The following is a 16,060-nucleotide window of genomic DNA, read 5'->3' on the forward strand; positions in this document are numbered from 1 at the left end:
CACCAAGACCTATGACTTGTTTTCTAAAGGCACTTAATTAAAATGAGCCTGGGTTATTCTGACGTGCTAGGCCTATTATTGTGTAAAAAGAAGTTCTGGAAACGCTAAAAGACGGTTTTGTAAAATTTACATTCATGCTAAATAAAGAGATCCAAAAAACTTTAGACATACAAATAACTTCTCTTTTTTTACAAAAGCAAAACCACAAAGACTACATTTTATTTTTAACAAAACTTTTTAACATTTGGTTTGTTTGTTATTTGTTTTGCATGTATTAGCATAATAGCTTCACTGTGTTTTTTCAATACCTAAAACAAGAGGGCCATGATGGCCCTGTATTGCTCCACTGTTTTTTTATGCGAAAAAAGCGTGCAATGAGCATGGGTTGAAATGTACTCAAGCATTTGACTTGGGAATTGTCGCACAGGTCCTTTGCTTATAACGTAGGTACATTTATCTCTCCAAAAGATATTATTGTTCTTTCTATTTCACATATTTTTAGATGCTGAAGATCAAATCTACGCATGTTCTACAAGATTAATGAAAGTTCCTTCATTCAATCATGAATCTTTTTCCAAAATTCAAAAAAGTGTTAGTAGGTTTCAAAGTTTCTGTTACTAACACGTATATAGTTCATGACATATGTCAAATACCTAATGACGTAGATCACCTGAACTTTACTTCATTCTTGAGGCATTAGTGAGTGTAGCAGGATTGTTAACGTGGTGAAGAAATTGTTTATTGTACAAAGAAGATATTTGCCTTAGGAAACATAAAGTTACAAGTTTTTCAGATTCATGAGGTGCCGAAAGGCAGTAGGAATGATAACTTTGTAGAGGTTGTTTGTTAAACAAAGTAAATATTTATGAGACAAAAAATTGAATTATAATTCATCAGATGTTGCGATTATGGCAACACTACTTGCATATGGCGTGAGGTTTAAAGAGATATCATGACAAACAATTAGCTTGACCTAACTCTCCTTTACTTTTTCCATCTGACGTTCCAATAGACCATAACTCCTTCTGAAGAGTTTGTTTTCGTTTTGAAAACAGGACTTCGAGTTTCAAAAAAGAGAAATTGCTCATGATCATGCTCTTACATTTTTGGATTTCTCAAATGTCTGATATAAGTCTTTGTATATAAACTTTCATTGAACATGTCATGGTTAAACCTCCCACGGAATTCCACCATAATTAGTGTCCAATGAAAATTATTGGTTTCAACGTATAATAACATCAAATAAAAGAGGTTGTAATTGTGTAGTTGATATGGTGTTCACCTTGTAACCAGGTGGTCCTAGGTTTCATCACCATCCAGTTAATATTCTTAAGATTCATAAGAAACCAAGTTCTGCTCTTCACAGGAAACACTCTCAAGAATGTTTCTATAAGTACAAGCCTACATTTTTAATGAAATAAACCTTAAACAGGTCTTCCGCGGTCGGAGAAATATGCCCCCCCCCCCTAAACAAAAGGGCTTTGAACTAGTGACCCGAATTTCAATAGGGGTCATCTACTTAACAAGGCCAATTCGCATGAGAAACATCAAGCCAATCGGTCAACTAGTTAATGAATAATTGATAAGAAAAAAAATCACACTTATTGTGACAGTGACCTTGACCTTTGACCTAGTGACCCAAATTTTGATAGGGGTCATCTACTGTCCAAGGCCAATGCACATGGGAAGTATCAAACCAATCGGTCAATTGGTTGACAAGTTATTAATTGGAACAATTTTCACACTTAGTGTAATAGTGACCTTGACCATTAACCTAGTAACCTCAATTTTGATTCATTGACAAGTTATTGATCAGAAAAGCTTTTCCCACTTATTGTGCCAGTGACCCTGACCTTTAACCCGTGACACCAATTTCAATATGGGTCATCTACTGTCCAAGCCCAATGCGCATGTGAAGAATCAAGCCAATTAGTGAATCAATTCACGAGTTATTGATGGGAAACGATTTCACACTTAATGTGTAACAGTGACCTTGACCTTTAACCTAATGATCCCAATTTCAAAAGGGGTCATCTACTGTCCAAGCCCAATGCACATGTAAAGTATCGAGCCAATTAGTGAATCAGTTCAAGTGTTATTGATGGGAAACGATTTCACACTTAGTGTGTAACAGTGACCTTGACCTTTGACCTAGTGACCCCTATGTCAATAGTAGTCAACTACTGTCCAAGGCCAATGCACATGGGAAATATCAAGCCAATTGGTAAATCAGTTGACAAGTTATTTATCGGAAAAGATTGTAATGTTAATGTGTAACAGTGACGTTGACCTTTTACCTAGTGACCCCATTTTCAATAGGGGTAATCTACTGTCCAAGGCCAATACACATGTGAAGTATCAAGCAAATCGGCCAATTGGTTGACAAGTTATTGATTGGGATAATTTTCAAACTTAGTGTTATAAGGACCATGACCTCTGACCTAGTGACCCCAATTTCAATAGGGGTCATCTCCTGTCAAAGGCCAATGCACATGTAAAGTATCAAGCCAATCGGTCAATTCGTTGATGAGTTATTGATCAGAAATGATGCTCACACTTAGTGTAATAGTGACCTTGACCTTTAACCTAGTGACCTCAATTTTGATAGGGGTCATCTACTGTCCAAGGCCAATGCACATGTGAAGTATTAAGCCAATCTGTCAGTTGATTGACGAGTTGTTGATAGGAAACGATTTTCACACTTAGTGTGATAGTGACCTTGACCTTTGACCTAGTGTCCCCAATTTCAATAAGGGTCATCTACTGTCCAAGGCCAATGCACATGTGAAGTATCAAGCCAATTGGTCAATTGGTTGAGGAGTTATTGAATGGAAACAAACAGGTCTAATGACATTCAGACTTCAGAGTGGTCTACCAACATGGTCTACCATTAGACAGACCAACCTGCATCCAGCAAAACAATATACCCCTTCTTCTTCGAAGAGGGGCATAATCAGTGATTTTTTTTGCTTTAATTTGTTACAGCCTGTGCCTTTTGAATTGGGAAAATAAGCGCGATAAACCGTGAAATTGGGAAAAATAGCGCGATAAACCATGAACTTGGGAAAAATTAGGCATTATAAATAGGATTATAAGTAACAGAAGTGATATTGTGATATTGTTTTTAAGTGCATGTTCAGGGAGTTTTCTAGAAAAGGAGTCTGGTCAAATTGTTGTTTTTTTAATCAATAAAAGTGGCAAGTTTGGGAATGATTTATGGACAAAAATGACTAAATTCAAGTTATATATTTTGTAAGTTTTATGAGACTTCTTTCTAAAAAAAAAAAAAAAAAAAAAAAAAAAATTTATTTTTTTTTGGAAGTTGGGCTTTTTTTGGGAAATTTTGGTCAGAATTTTGGGAAAAAACGTGTATTTTTGCGATTGGGAAGCAGCCGAAATTCGGCTGTAAATTTGAGCAAAAAAAATTACTGATAATAAGTAAGTGTAATATAATACAATATACTTCATACTTATAGTGGCTTCAATGGCATGAACCAACTTGATGTCAAATTGGGTCACCAAGGAAACAGCCATACCTCCGCGACCTGAAAACAATGAAAAATGTCTCAATTTGACTGAATGTGCACCATTCCTGTCTAAATAATAACAGTCTCTGAAAAAATCAGCAGATATTGTATGAAATTTTGTTTTCAGAGTGTTACTTGAGAAAGATCAAAATGATACGCATTAGGAGAAAGGGGGGGGCTTATTAATCATCTGAACCTTAATTAAGCTTGACTGGTTGATTTACGGTGATTAAGCTAGCAAAATTGCCTAATCACGATTTTTGAGACATCTAATTAGTTTCCATTTCCAATGGTGCAAATTTAACAAATTAAACAATGTAAACAATGATTTTCTAAAACAGTTACAGTACAGACAGGTTTGCTTTGACATATGTACGATTATCAATTTCCTTTTTTTCATATTTACTATTATCGGATCAAAAGATTGTTGCTTTCCAGACTTCAATTTAAACAGAATTTAAAATAGAATTGTCATTTTATTGTTAATAAGTTGGCTTATAAAAATTAATTAAAACGAAAACTTTGCCACTCAGTTTACCCAAGTAATATAACAAAGTGATAACAAAAAACATAACAAGGATTCATTTGATAGAGAACAATTACTCTTTGTATAAATATAAAATCAATGAAAACTCATCAACCAAAACTTATGCAGCAGCTATTAATGTACATTAACCCTTTAACACTTGGATACGTATTTTTCATGCATGTGCAGTTCCTTAGAAAGTTATATTTAATTTAAGACCTTTCTTACTAGATTCAAGTTTTAAAGGCTTCATTTCCAACCCTAAGATACTGATGAGCAGCAAACAGCATAAAACCTGAACAGACTGCGAGTTACTCGTAGGCTGTTCTGGTTTTATGCTGTTTGCACATAGCAATTATCACTTTGCCTCTGAGTGGGAATGGGTTAATCTACATTATATAATAAATAAGAAAAGCTGAGAGGGAAGTGTGTTATCCACATAAACAAGAAAGTTATAATGACCTTAAAGCGCTCACCTGAGTCAACAGACACCAATTGTTGAAGAGTTGACCTGGTGAGTCTTTGACACCTCTTTACCAAGATTCAAACATGGTTTCAATATTTTCAAGATTAACATTCTAACCAATTTTCATCCAGACTGAATCACAAATGTGGCCTCTAGAGTGGACAACTTTTTTTTTAAAGATTTGAACTTGAGACCAAAATTTACGACAGACAGGGCCCAAAAAAGATGGGCTCTCCGTTGTAGTGACAGCCATTGTGTGAATATGTTTTTTGTCACTGTGACCTTGACCTTTGACCTAGTGACCTGAAAATCAATAGGGGTCATCTGCCAGTCATGACCAATGTACCTATGAAGTTTCATGATCCTAGCCATAAGCGTTTTTGAGTTATCATCCGGAAACCATTTTACTATTTCGGGTCACCGTGACCTTGACCTTTTACCTAGTGACCTGAAAATCAATAGGGGTCATCTGAGAGTCATGATCAATCTACCTATCAAGTTTCATGATCCTAGGAATAAGCGTTCTTCAGTTATCATCCGGAAACCATTTTACTATTTCGGGTCACCATGAACTTGACCTTTGACCTAGTGACCTCAAAATCGATAGGGGTCAACTCCGAGTCATGATCAATGTACCTATGAAGTTTCATGATCCTAGGCATAAGCGTTCTTGAGTTATCATCCGAAAACCATTTTCCTATTTCAGGTCACCTTGACCTTTGACCTAATGACCTCAAAATCAATAGGGGTCATCTGCGAGTCATGATCAATGTACCTATGAAGTTTCATGATCGGAGCCATTAGCGTTCTTGAGTTATCATCCGGAAACCATTTTACTTTTTCAGGTCACCTTGACCTTGACCTTTGATATAGTGACCTGAAAATCAATAGGGGTCAACTGCGAGTCATGATCAATCTACCTATCAAGTTTCTTGATCCTAGGCATAAGCGTTCTTGAGTTATCATCCGGAAACCATTTTACTATTTCGGGTAACCGTGACCTTGACCTTTGACCTAGTGACCTGAAAATCAATAGGGGTCATCTGCGAGTCATGATCAATGTACCTATGAAGTTTCATGATCCTAGGCATAAGCGTTCTTGAGTTATCATCCGGAAACCATTTTACTATTTCGGGTCACCATGACCTTGACCTTTGACCTAGTGACCTGAAAATCAATAGGGGTCATCTGCCAGCCATTATCAATCTACCTATGCAGTTTCATGATCCTAGGCATAAGCGTTCTTGAGTTATCATCCGGAAACCATTTTACTATTTCGGGTCACTGTGACCTTAACCTTTGACCTAGTGACCTGAAAATCAATAGGGGTCATCTCCGAGTCATGATCAATGTACCTATGAAGTTTCATGATCCTAGGCATAAGCGTTCTTGAGTTATCATCCGAAAACCATTTTACTATTTCAGGTCATCTTGACCTTTGACCTAGTGACCTCAAAATCAATAGGGGTCATCTGCGAGTCATGATCAATCTACCTATCGAGTTTCATGATCCTAGGCCTAAGTGTTCGTGAGTAATTATCCGGAAACCATTCTACTATTTCGGGTCACCGTGACCTTGACCTTCGACCTAGTGACCTCAAAATCAATAGGGGTCATCTGCGAGTCATGATCAATGTACCTATGAAGTTTCATTATCCTAGGCCTAAGCGTTCTTGAGTTATAATCCGGAAACCACCTGGTGGACGGACCGACAGACCGACATGTGCAAAGCAATATACCACCTCTTCTTCAAAGGGGGGCATAAAAAGAGCAGATATATAATCCCATGTACTTAATGAACTACTAGTTTTGCACAAAATAGCAAGATGTCCATACATTCAGTTTGGTAAGAGAACCAGTTGCTGCTTGTTATCAATGCAATTGTACTCAGTCACATATGACATGAGTTGTACAGATTTTATCTGCATAACTTATCCAATCTTTTAAATAATGTCTTTATTAATAAGGTTGCATCAAATTGACACTTAAACAAATGAACAAAGGAGGCATTATAAAGTCACCACCACAACTCTATGACAGTAATAACAGTAATAAAGTTGAAGTTTACTATAGATGGACATTATTTATTTCCTTATTTGCAAAGTTTGTAAACCACAACTAAACACGATAGTTTTGGTATGCATGTAAATCAATTATTTTATTAACAGAGTAAATAATGATATTGTTTTTGGGTCTTGACACAAAACAATCAAAAGTTTAAAAAAATGACCATTAATGTAAAAAGGTGTCAACAATAACAAAAAACGTGATGCATTAAAAAGTACCTATTGATGCATTCAATAGCAATTAAACCAGAAAATATCAGCAAAAGTTCAGCAAGTATGATGCTATTCATAATAATAAATTAACTGATAATGAATTAATAATTAGATGATTACTTCTTCAAAGTCTGTATAAAATGTTTCAAAAGAGAAGTGATGTTTCAGTGCAATTATTGGATAATTTTGCAGACTCATTTAAATGTAACTGACAATTGTGCAAGCATCTAATGATTTCAATAGGCTTGATTATGATTGCTGATGTTTTTACCTGCTCTAGCCGTTCTACCAACTCTGTGCACGTAGTTTTTAGGCTTGTTTGGGATGTTGTGGTTGATGATAAGGTCGACTGTAGGAATGTCCAAACCTCTACAAGCAGAAAGAAGTGGAATATTGGTATATTACGTAAATATCCCATGTTAAATCATGTAACTATCAAACATTTCATTTAACTTGTTAACATTCTATATCAGATCCCAGAGTGTCATCTTCAAAGCTTGAGTTCAGATCAGTTTTAAGTTGTTCTCTGAAGTGTTGTTTTGTCAAAGTATGAATCAAATGTGATCATAAATAAAGAAGTTATGGCAATTTAAGCAAAATTTATTAATTTGACCTTGAGAGTCAAGGTCATACATTCGAGACGTCCCGATCTCGGCAGGACAGTCCTGCTTTTGGGCTCTTTGTCCCGGCATCCCGATAAGAGACGATTTGTCCCGACATTCGTTAAAAACAATGTAAGGTCTACAAGTTCCCTATAAAATTCGCTTTTCAAGCTCTTTCTGGCTAAAACTTACCATCACTAATCCCTTTATTGCCCCCAATTAACAACCCACTTGTACTACTCGAGTGCACCAATGTGGTTTTTGACATCAGCGATTTATCGGCAACTTATTGATTTAATCAGGCATTCACACCATGGTGTTTTTATGATAGGGGTCACTAATTGCTATCGAAAGATGTATCGTACAAAAATAAACGCCACCTGCGTTTGTATTTCATGGCCCAATTAAGTCTATTATCCTGTGTATTATACAACCTAAGGTTATAAAACCTGTCAAAACACAGATTTTGTACATCAAACAAATTAAATGCTGACCAATACACATTGATGTTTCTCACAAATTAACTTTTGTTTTCGATTGATTTTCAGAAAATAATTTGTACATATTGCATCAATCTAAATTTAGATTTTATTTACGATTGGTTGAATAAGAACAGTGCTCGATGCGCTCACATTGTGTCACATGATTTACATATGTTCATGGGGATATCCCTGTACCAATTGGATGTCAAATCGAGGCATACGGGGATACCCCACATTTAAGTTTATGGAGTGTGTTTACTTCCGGAAAATGGAGAACGTCTGTGTTCACGAAATTCTGAACACACATTTATCGTCAATATTGAGCAGAAATTTAGAGTTTTTGTAAGTAATATACTGACTACTGACTTAAGAAAAGATGGAATGATAGATCGTTTTAGGTGTCCCGCTTTTTGGTCAAATTTCCCGACAATTTTTTATGGAAAGTCCAGATTTGGTCCTGAAAAATTCTGGCATGTATGGTCAAGGTCATTCAAAGGTCAAGGTCAAATTAAACTTGCTAAGGTACAGTAACATCATGATAGTAAGAAAGTAGTTGAAGTTTGAAAGCAATAGACTTGATACTTTAGAAGTAAAGTAGATTGAAACACAAAATTTAACAAAATATTCAAAGTTACTAAGACAAAAAGGACCATTATTCCATTTAAAAGCCAACCAGAGTTATGCAACTTACCCTGTACAATCCCCTTACGATAGTTAGCAAGTTTACCAAGTATAAAAAGCAAAAGCTTTGATACTTTAGGAGTAAAATGGACCAAAACACAAAACGTAACCAAATGTTCTAAGTATAAAAGGGGCCATTATTCTGTCAAAATGCTTGATACAGATGTCTGCTCTTGTTTATAGATTGGGGTCATGTTGGTAAAGAAGTATGCAAAATGTAAAAGCAATATGTCAAGGTACATAGAAAATATTTGAGGTGGTACGCAAACTTTAACATAGATTTATCAATAATAAGCGTATTTTAAGTGGAAAAAGGGCCACAATTCTTACAAAATGCTTGATACAGTTGTCTGCTCTTGTTTATAGGTTGGGGTCATGTTGGTAAAGAAGTATGCAAAATTTAAAAGCAATATGTCAAGGGACATTGAAAATATGTGAGGTGGTACGCAAACTTTAACATTGGCCAACGGGAACGCCGACGCCGGGGTGAGTAGGATAAATGTAACTCCACTATATATATATATATAGTCGAGCTAAAAATTGTTACTAAGAAATTCATATTTATAAATCCTTTTTTAAATAAATAATATTTACATGATGGGGTTGCATTACTCCTTAAAACACTAATTATGGATATATTACATGAGCTGTCAGAGGACAGCGCGCTCGACTATTCGAGTGTTTGACAGCATAACGTAAGCCATCATGGGGAAATTGTTCAAATTATTCCATAAGGTCAAGGTAATAGTTCAGGTATATTTTCCACAATCTATTGAACATTTGTAAAGACATAAAACAAACTAATAAGATTTTATTTCAAGTTTGATAGCAATAGCTTGGGTGGGAAGTTTGGACGGTCCTTCAAAAATAAAGTAAATAAATATTTGTTTTGTTTTTTAACCATGTTTCAAAGAAAAAATATTCTTTTTGGGTTGGGTAGGAGGGGGGGTTGAGAAGGGGGGGTATAATGTGGGGTGTGGTCATTTATTAGACGATCTTTCAAAAACAAGAGGGCCTGAAAGGCCCAAAGTCGCTCTCCTGAGATAACAAGTTATTATTGGGACAAATCTTCTGACCCGTTTCATGAAGATCGGAAAATAAATGTGGCCTTCAGAGTGTTAACAAGGTTTTACTATAGCCATATAAGGAAAAATGCCCCGCCCTCTCGCAGCCATGTTTTTCAACCAACCAGCATCATTTTTTAACTCATCCAAGATATTATTGGGATGAATCTTCTGACCAAGTTTCATGAAGATTGGACAGTAAATGTGGCCACTAGAAAGTTAACAAGATTTTACTATAGCCATATAAGGTAAAAATACCCCGCCCCTTGGAAGCCATGTTTTTCAAGCAAACATAACTATTTTTGAACTCATCTAAGATATCATTGAGACCAATCTTCTGACCAAATTTTATGAAGATTGGACAATAAATGTGGCCTCTAGAGTGTTAACAAGGTTTTACTATAGCCATATAAGGAAAAATGCCCCGCCCAGAGCTCTAGATAAGATGCGTATCTGCGTATTTACGCATTGAAAAATAAAAAAAACGCTTTAAAAATCTGCACAGTGCGTAACATTACGCAATACAAATCTCGGTACGCAAATTTGATCAATTAAAGTGCGTAGCCGGTTTAACAAATAATCCTGTTAAGGGTTTAGTGTAAGTTAACTATTGAATCAAAAGTAAGTCAATCAAAAGAACAGTGAAATAAAAATGGCGGCTCATTGTGTTCTAGGTTCGAAAAAGGGACGTTTCAATCGAACAGCGGCTCCTGCAGGAAGTAATTTAATATTACAATATGCCATAAATCTTATGATGCTTCTAGAATTTTTTTAAATAATTTTAAGCGATCTCATTGTTGAAGACGTTTATTGTTAACTTGCATAGACCACATAAAGTGTGACTTTATTTTTCATTGCACAATCAGTGCCATAACTTAATTTAATTGCGAAATGGCGTTCGTGGTGTACTACATGAATACTATATGCAAGAAAGACCCAATCAAGGCAGAGATACAACACATGTAAGTTGCACATTTTAAAGAAAGTCTGTTCATATCATCATTGATAATTTATTCTGTTTGAATTTATTAATTAACAAATAATAATAATTCTAGATTAAACACGCTATGTACTATGTCAGTTTTCTATGGAAATGGAAAATACACCTCAAAATTCCGAAATACCCTTTATGGCTGAAACAAAGGAGTAAAATACCCTTTAACAATAATTTCAGGGGGTAAAATACCCTTTAGACTAAATCCTTATCTAGAGCTCTGGCCCCGCCCCCTAGCGCCATGTTTTTCGACCGACCGGCATCATTTGCGAACTCGTCCAAGATATTATTGGGATGAATCTTCTGACCAAGTTTCATGAAGATTGGACAATAAATGTGGCCTCTAGAGTGTTAACAAGATTTTACTATAGCCATATATAGCCATATAAGGAAAAATGCCCCGCCCCATGGCAGCCATGTTTGTCAAGCAAAGATTACCATTTTTGAACTCATGCAAGATATCATTGGGACAAATCTTCTGACCAAGTTTCATGAAGATCGGAAAATAAATGTGGCCTCTAGAGTGTTAACAAGGTTTTACTATAGCCATATTAGGCAAAATGCCCCGCCCCCTGGCAGCCATGTTTTTCAACCAACCAGCATCATTTTCAAACTCATCCAAGATATTATTGGGATGAATCTTCTGACCAATTTTCATTAAGATCAGACAATAAATGTGGTCTCTAGAGTGTTAACAAGATTTTACTATAGCCATATATAGCCATATAAGGAAAAATGCTCCGCCCCTTGGCAGCCATGTTTTTCAAGCAAACGTAACCATTTTCGAACTCATCTAAGATATCATTGAGACCAATCTTCTGACCAAATTTCATGAAGATTGGACAACAAATGTGCCCTGTAGAGAGTTAACAAGGCAAATGTTGACGCCGCACAAAGCACAACGGACGACGGACAAAAGGCGATCACAAAAGCTCACCTTGAGCACGTTGTGCTCAGGTGAGCTAAAAAGTGAAAAGAATCCAAAATACCTTGAAGCAACATCTGTTGCTATGAGTATGCGGACCTGGTTGGACTTAAACTTGGCAAGGGCAGCCAGCCTCTCTTTCTGTCGTATCATAGAGTGGAGCACGACACAGTCAAACCCCAGCTCCTGGCATACCATGCCCAGGATCTGCGTATATCTGCAGAAAACATGGTTTTGTTTTTTGGAGTTTTGAACAGTAATATGATGTGTGTCTGTTAATCTTTCCCTTCATGAGAGCAAGTTAAAAAGGTCTAAGAAATGAACCTCTAAAAGGTGAAAATATCTTTGCTCAGAACCGACCAGTATTTTTAGACTGCATACATAAAGTTAAATGCAGAGAAGTTAAATATTTTTTAATTATTTTAAAATTGTAGAAGATGGTCAAAACTACAGCTTTATCCCTTGCTGATAGAAAAGCCTTAAACTTTCAACCTTAAAGTAGGATTTTGACCTTGAGCCGGCATTCTGACTCATATCCACTGCACCTTGTCTTAATGGCCCAAACACTAAAACCTACTTTCATGAAAATCCTTCAATGAATATAGGAGATAATGACCAGAAACAAAATCCAGGCTCAAACTTTTAACCTTGAAGAAGGACCTTCTGCACATCATCTCAAGTCCCATAACATTTCAGGAAAGTTTCATAAAAATCTTTCGAAAGGAGATATGAAGCAGACACAAAATGGAAGCTCAAAACTTTTACCTTGAAAAATTAAATTGACCTCTAGTCTGCATTACTGACTCCTGCCTTCTACATCCTCTCAATGAACTAAATATTTAAGCCAAGTTTCATAGAAGCTATGGAGCAGACATGAAAATAGAGCCTCAAATCTTTTACCTTTTTACGACCTACCATCACTGACTTCTGAACAATGCCCTCCTAATTGAGACATGTTAAATAAAAATCCATCACAGCGCATTGGAGATATGGAGGGGACACAAAAGTGTTACTGGCAGACCAAGTGACGAAGTGATGGACCAAACAAGAATTCCAGCTTTGGGACCAGCCAGGGATCAATAATGACTGAAAAATTTACAATCTGGTCAATCTTGACATTAAATTAAAGACTGATACATGCATATACATACATCCCACCACCATTGTAATAGCTATATCAGGATGACCAGAAGTGGGCAAGCCACAAATAAGATGTGTTCTGAGAAAACTGGGCATAATGCATGTGCTTAAAGTGTCGTCCTTGACACTTTCTGCTTTTATGACATTTTTCGTTTAAATGAAGTCTCTTCTTAACAAAAATCAAATTAAGGCGGAAAGTGTCGTCCCTGATTAGCCTGTGCGGACTGCACAGGCTAATCAGGGACGACACTTTACGCACATGCAGTATGCCCAGTTTTCTCGGAACACGACTCAAATTATCTTATGTAATCAGTCGATGAGACAATAGATAGGTTTGCATACTTGCATGTGGACGTGAAGATCATGATGGAAGATTTCGGGTTGGCCTCGCTGTACACATCAAGAACATGCATCATGTAGGCGTCCTTCACATCAGCAGACATCAGCACGTAGTACTGCTTCAGCGTCTCCACCGTCACAATGCTAAGGGACATTGTAGATTTTATAATTAAAAGAGTGTATGAATAATGTAATCAAAGGGCTATGATGACATTCATAAGCTCAGCTTTCATGGTACAACACAGACACTGCAAAAACTGTAGGACAGTAGTACACAGGCTTCGAAAATTTGCACACTATTAGCCTTTCTGCCTGACAGCAGAATCTTTTTTTAAACTGTGTTGTTACACTGTTTAAGTAAATCCATAAACATTTGCTTCGTATTTTGTGAAATGACATTCACAAAGTACCAACAAATCTTTGTTTGATATAATTACTACAGACTGTAATACAGGTAAGCCACTTAAAAGTCAACAAAGAAATTCATACTCATAATTTTGTTGCCAGAAGAAAGGCTTATTCATGGCCACCTCTTGAAGCTGTTTGAGTGTTTGTGTCATGGTGGCACTGAACAGCAGGGTCTGTCGTCTCCGTGGCAACACTTTAAATATCGTCTCCAACTGCTCCCCGTAATCATCTTCAATCAAGCGATCTGCTTCATCCAGTACCTGAATGTTAATTCAGAAGTAAACAATTGTAAATTATTCGCAAAATTGATTTTGTGCATCTGTTTTGTTTTTGCAAAGAATTTCATGGCACAAGAATTATATTTGATATGTGAAGAACAACCAAAAACTTGTAACAAATGAATCAAATGCGAACAAACAAACATATTTAATGGTCAGTCACAAACTTGCAAAAGTAATATTTTCTTACACATTTTCGCTTGGGAATACATGAAAAATCACTCATAAGATTGAGCTCAATAAGATTCTTCCTATCAATATTCAAAACACAATCATCCCATCAATATGAAATAACTAGACATTAATTACAAGAAACTTGATCTTCTTCAAGTTGAATGTATCGCAGCTCTGCAGGTGGTCGGCCAGTCTTCCAGGGGTGGATATGACGATGTGAGGCTTCACCTGAAGGTCAAGGCCCTGCTGTAACATATCTGTGGGGAAAAGAAGCTTAAAGATTCAGGCTACAGTTCAAAGACTAGAAATGTGTCCATAGCACAGAGATGCAATTGCTTTGTGTAAATGGACACAGATATGAGTGATATGTGACAGACATAATCTTAATAATACCCACAGCAAAAAAATAATTGATGAACGTACTAAAAGGTATGAAATTTTGTTTTTATTGTTACTATCCCTTTTATTTTCATTAGAATTGCCAAAATAACAGGAGCAACATAATAATAACACAGACTGGTATAAGCTTAAAGTCAAAGACAATATTCCTTCATCGCCGTTGACGATTGACTTATTTCATGATATGTGTTGACAGAAAACTTTTAACACGTGTCTTAACAACAGCATAAATAATCATTTGTGTTGCAATGAGCATTATTAGAAAGAAGTAAACAAAATCAAAGATAGTAGGAGTACAAATACTAAATGTTGAACACCTTTTAAGTAAAATAGTCATTATACAATGAACGTCATTTAAACATATAATTTTCATGAAATAAAATTACTCAAACTAAGCTTCTTTAGCCCAAAATACTAATTTTATTTCAAAACAAGAAAATTAACCCATTTATGCCTTGTGGACTCCCCCATCCTTCTAAACTGGATCAATTTATTTCCAAAATTAGGGATTTCTAGTATACTTATTTCTATATTTAAAATAATTCTTACAGAAATTCTTATAAGCAAACAGTGCAGACCCTGATGAGACGCTGCATCTACTTTTTTCTAGCAATAGGCATAAATGGGTTAATACAGACAGGTTCACAGAGACTAAATCTCACACAAAGTCCACATAGTTTACCTAGGCCTCCAGTAATCACTGTCACCCTGACTCCGATAGGTTTGCCAAGAACATTTATCTGCTCACATATCTGGAAGGCCAACTCACGAGTAGGAGTCAAAATCAGCGCAAATATTCCATACGGGTCTTCTGAGAGTTTCTGTAGGATTGGCAAAGCAAAAGCTGCTGTCTTGCCACTTCCTGTTTTGGCGCAACCAATACAATCTTGGCCTATAATATATATAATCAACATCATTAAAAATACTTATCTGCTGTTAATTTGTGTACCTCATTTTAACTACATCATTTAAATTAAAATGATTATGAGAACAAATACTAAAGTTTTCCCGGGCTACAATTGCAATGATAATGATTTTTTTTTCAAATTTTCACATGTGATCATGCAATATTTTAGATCTTTCTGTTTATTTTCATCAAATATAAGAAGTATTATAATTAACTAGTTGTGTATTATTTTTTATTGATATTTATACATTAAAATGAAATTTTATTCTTCACAGAATGACCAATATATTTAAATTAATAGATTAGATAAGAGCACTGGCACCTACAAAAAGAGCGCGGCCAATTTCGAGAATTATTTTTACTGTGCCCGTGACGTCATTATACATTGTCAAAACAAAAGTGCAGTTTTTTTTGTGTACTAAACCTATTTTTTGTTCGTTCGAAAAATTGTTCGCAATTTGTTTCGATGTGGCAGGAGTTCTGGAACTGAATTTATATTTCTCAACATGAAAAACAGCACTTGTCAGGTCAGGTCAGTCGAGTATTTAACAAACTTTACTCGCCAGACTGTCAACTTCACTCGCATATGCGAGCGGTCGAGTGGATTCTTCAATGCCCGACGCTTCATCCAGCAAAAAATAAGAATTAATTGTTTGGATGCATTATTTTAGTATTCAAACAATTACAACTTTTTTATATACAATAATGTCCATATTTTAATTACATTATATGATAGTCAAATAAGCTTTTGCCCGTAAATCAGGTAGCACCTTAGCTGAAATAATTCGCGTTCAGAATAAATCTGAATGCTGAAACTCCGGTCTGCAAAAACCATAACGAAAAATAAATACAATACTTTTATATCAATA

General features: G+C 35.8%; 1 protein-coding gene across 1 annotated transcript in view; it reads right to left on the reverse strand.

Moving 5' to 3' along the window:
- LOC127877714 (probable ATP-dependent RNA helicase DDX49) overlaps positions 1 to 16,060 on the reverse strand; it is a 36,952-nt gene that overhangs the window by 9,640 nt on the left and 11,252 nt on the right. Inside the window, exons 2-8 of the mRNA XM_052423846.1 lie at positions 14,967 to 15,176; positions 14,021 to 14,142; positions 13,515 to 13,693; positions 13,029 to 13,169; positions 11,611 to 11,763; positions 7,070 to 7,167; positions 3,471 to 3,545 (exon numbers count right to left, since the gene is read on the reverse strand). Of these exons, the coding sequence (XP_052279806.1) occupies positions 3,471 to 3,545; positions 7,070 to 7,167; positions 11,611 to 11,763; positions 13,029 to 13,169; positions 13,515 to 13,693; positions 14,021 to 14,142; positions 14,967 to 15,176 (978 nt within the window). The remainder of the gene's footprint in view (positions 1 to 3,470; positions 3,546 to 7,069; positions 7,168 to 11,610; positions 11,764 to 13,028; positions 13,170 to 13,514; positions 13,694 to 14,020; positions 14,143 to 14,966; positions 15,177 to 16,060) is intronic.

This window comes from Dreissena polymorpha, chromosome 4 (genome assembly GCF_020536995.1).
Source record: "Dreissena polymorpha isolate Duluth1 chromosome 4, UMN_Dpol_1.0, whole genome shotgun sequence".
NCBI classification, from domain to species: Eukaryota; Metazoa; Mollusca; class Bivalvia; order Myida; family Dreissenidae; genus Dreissena; species Dreissena polymorpha.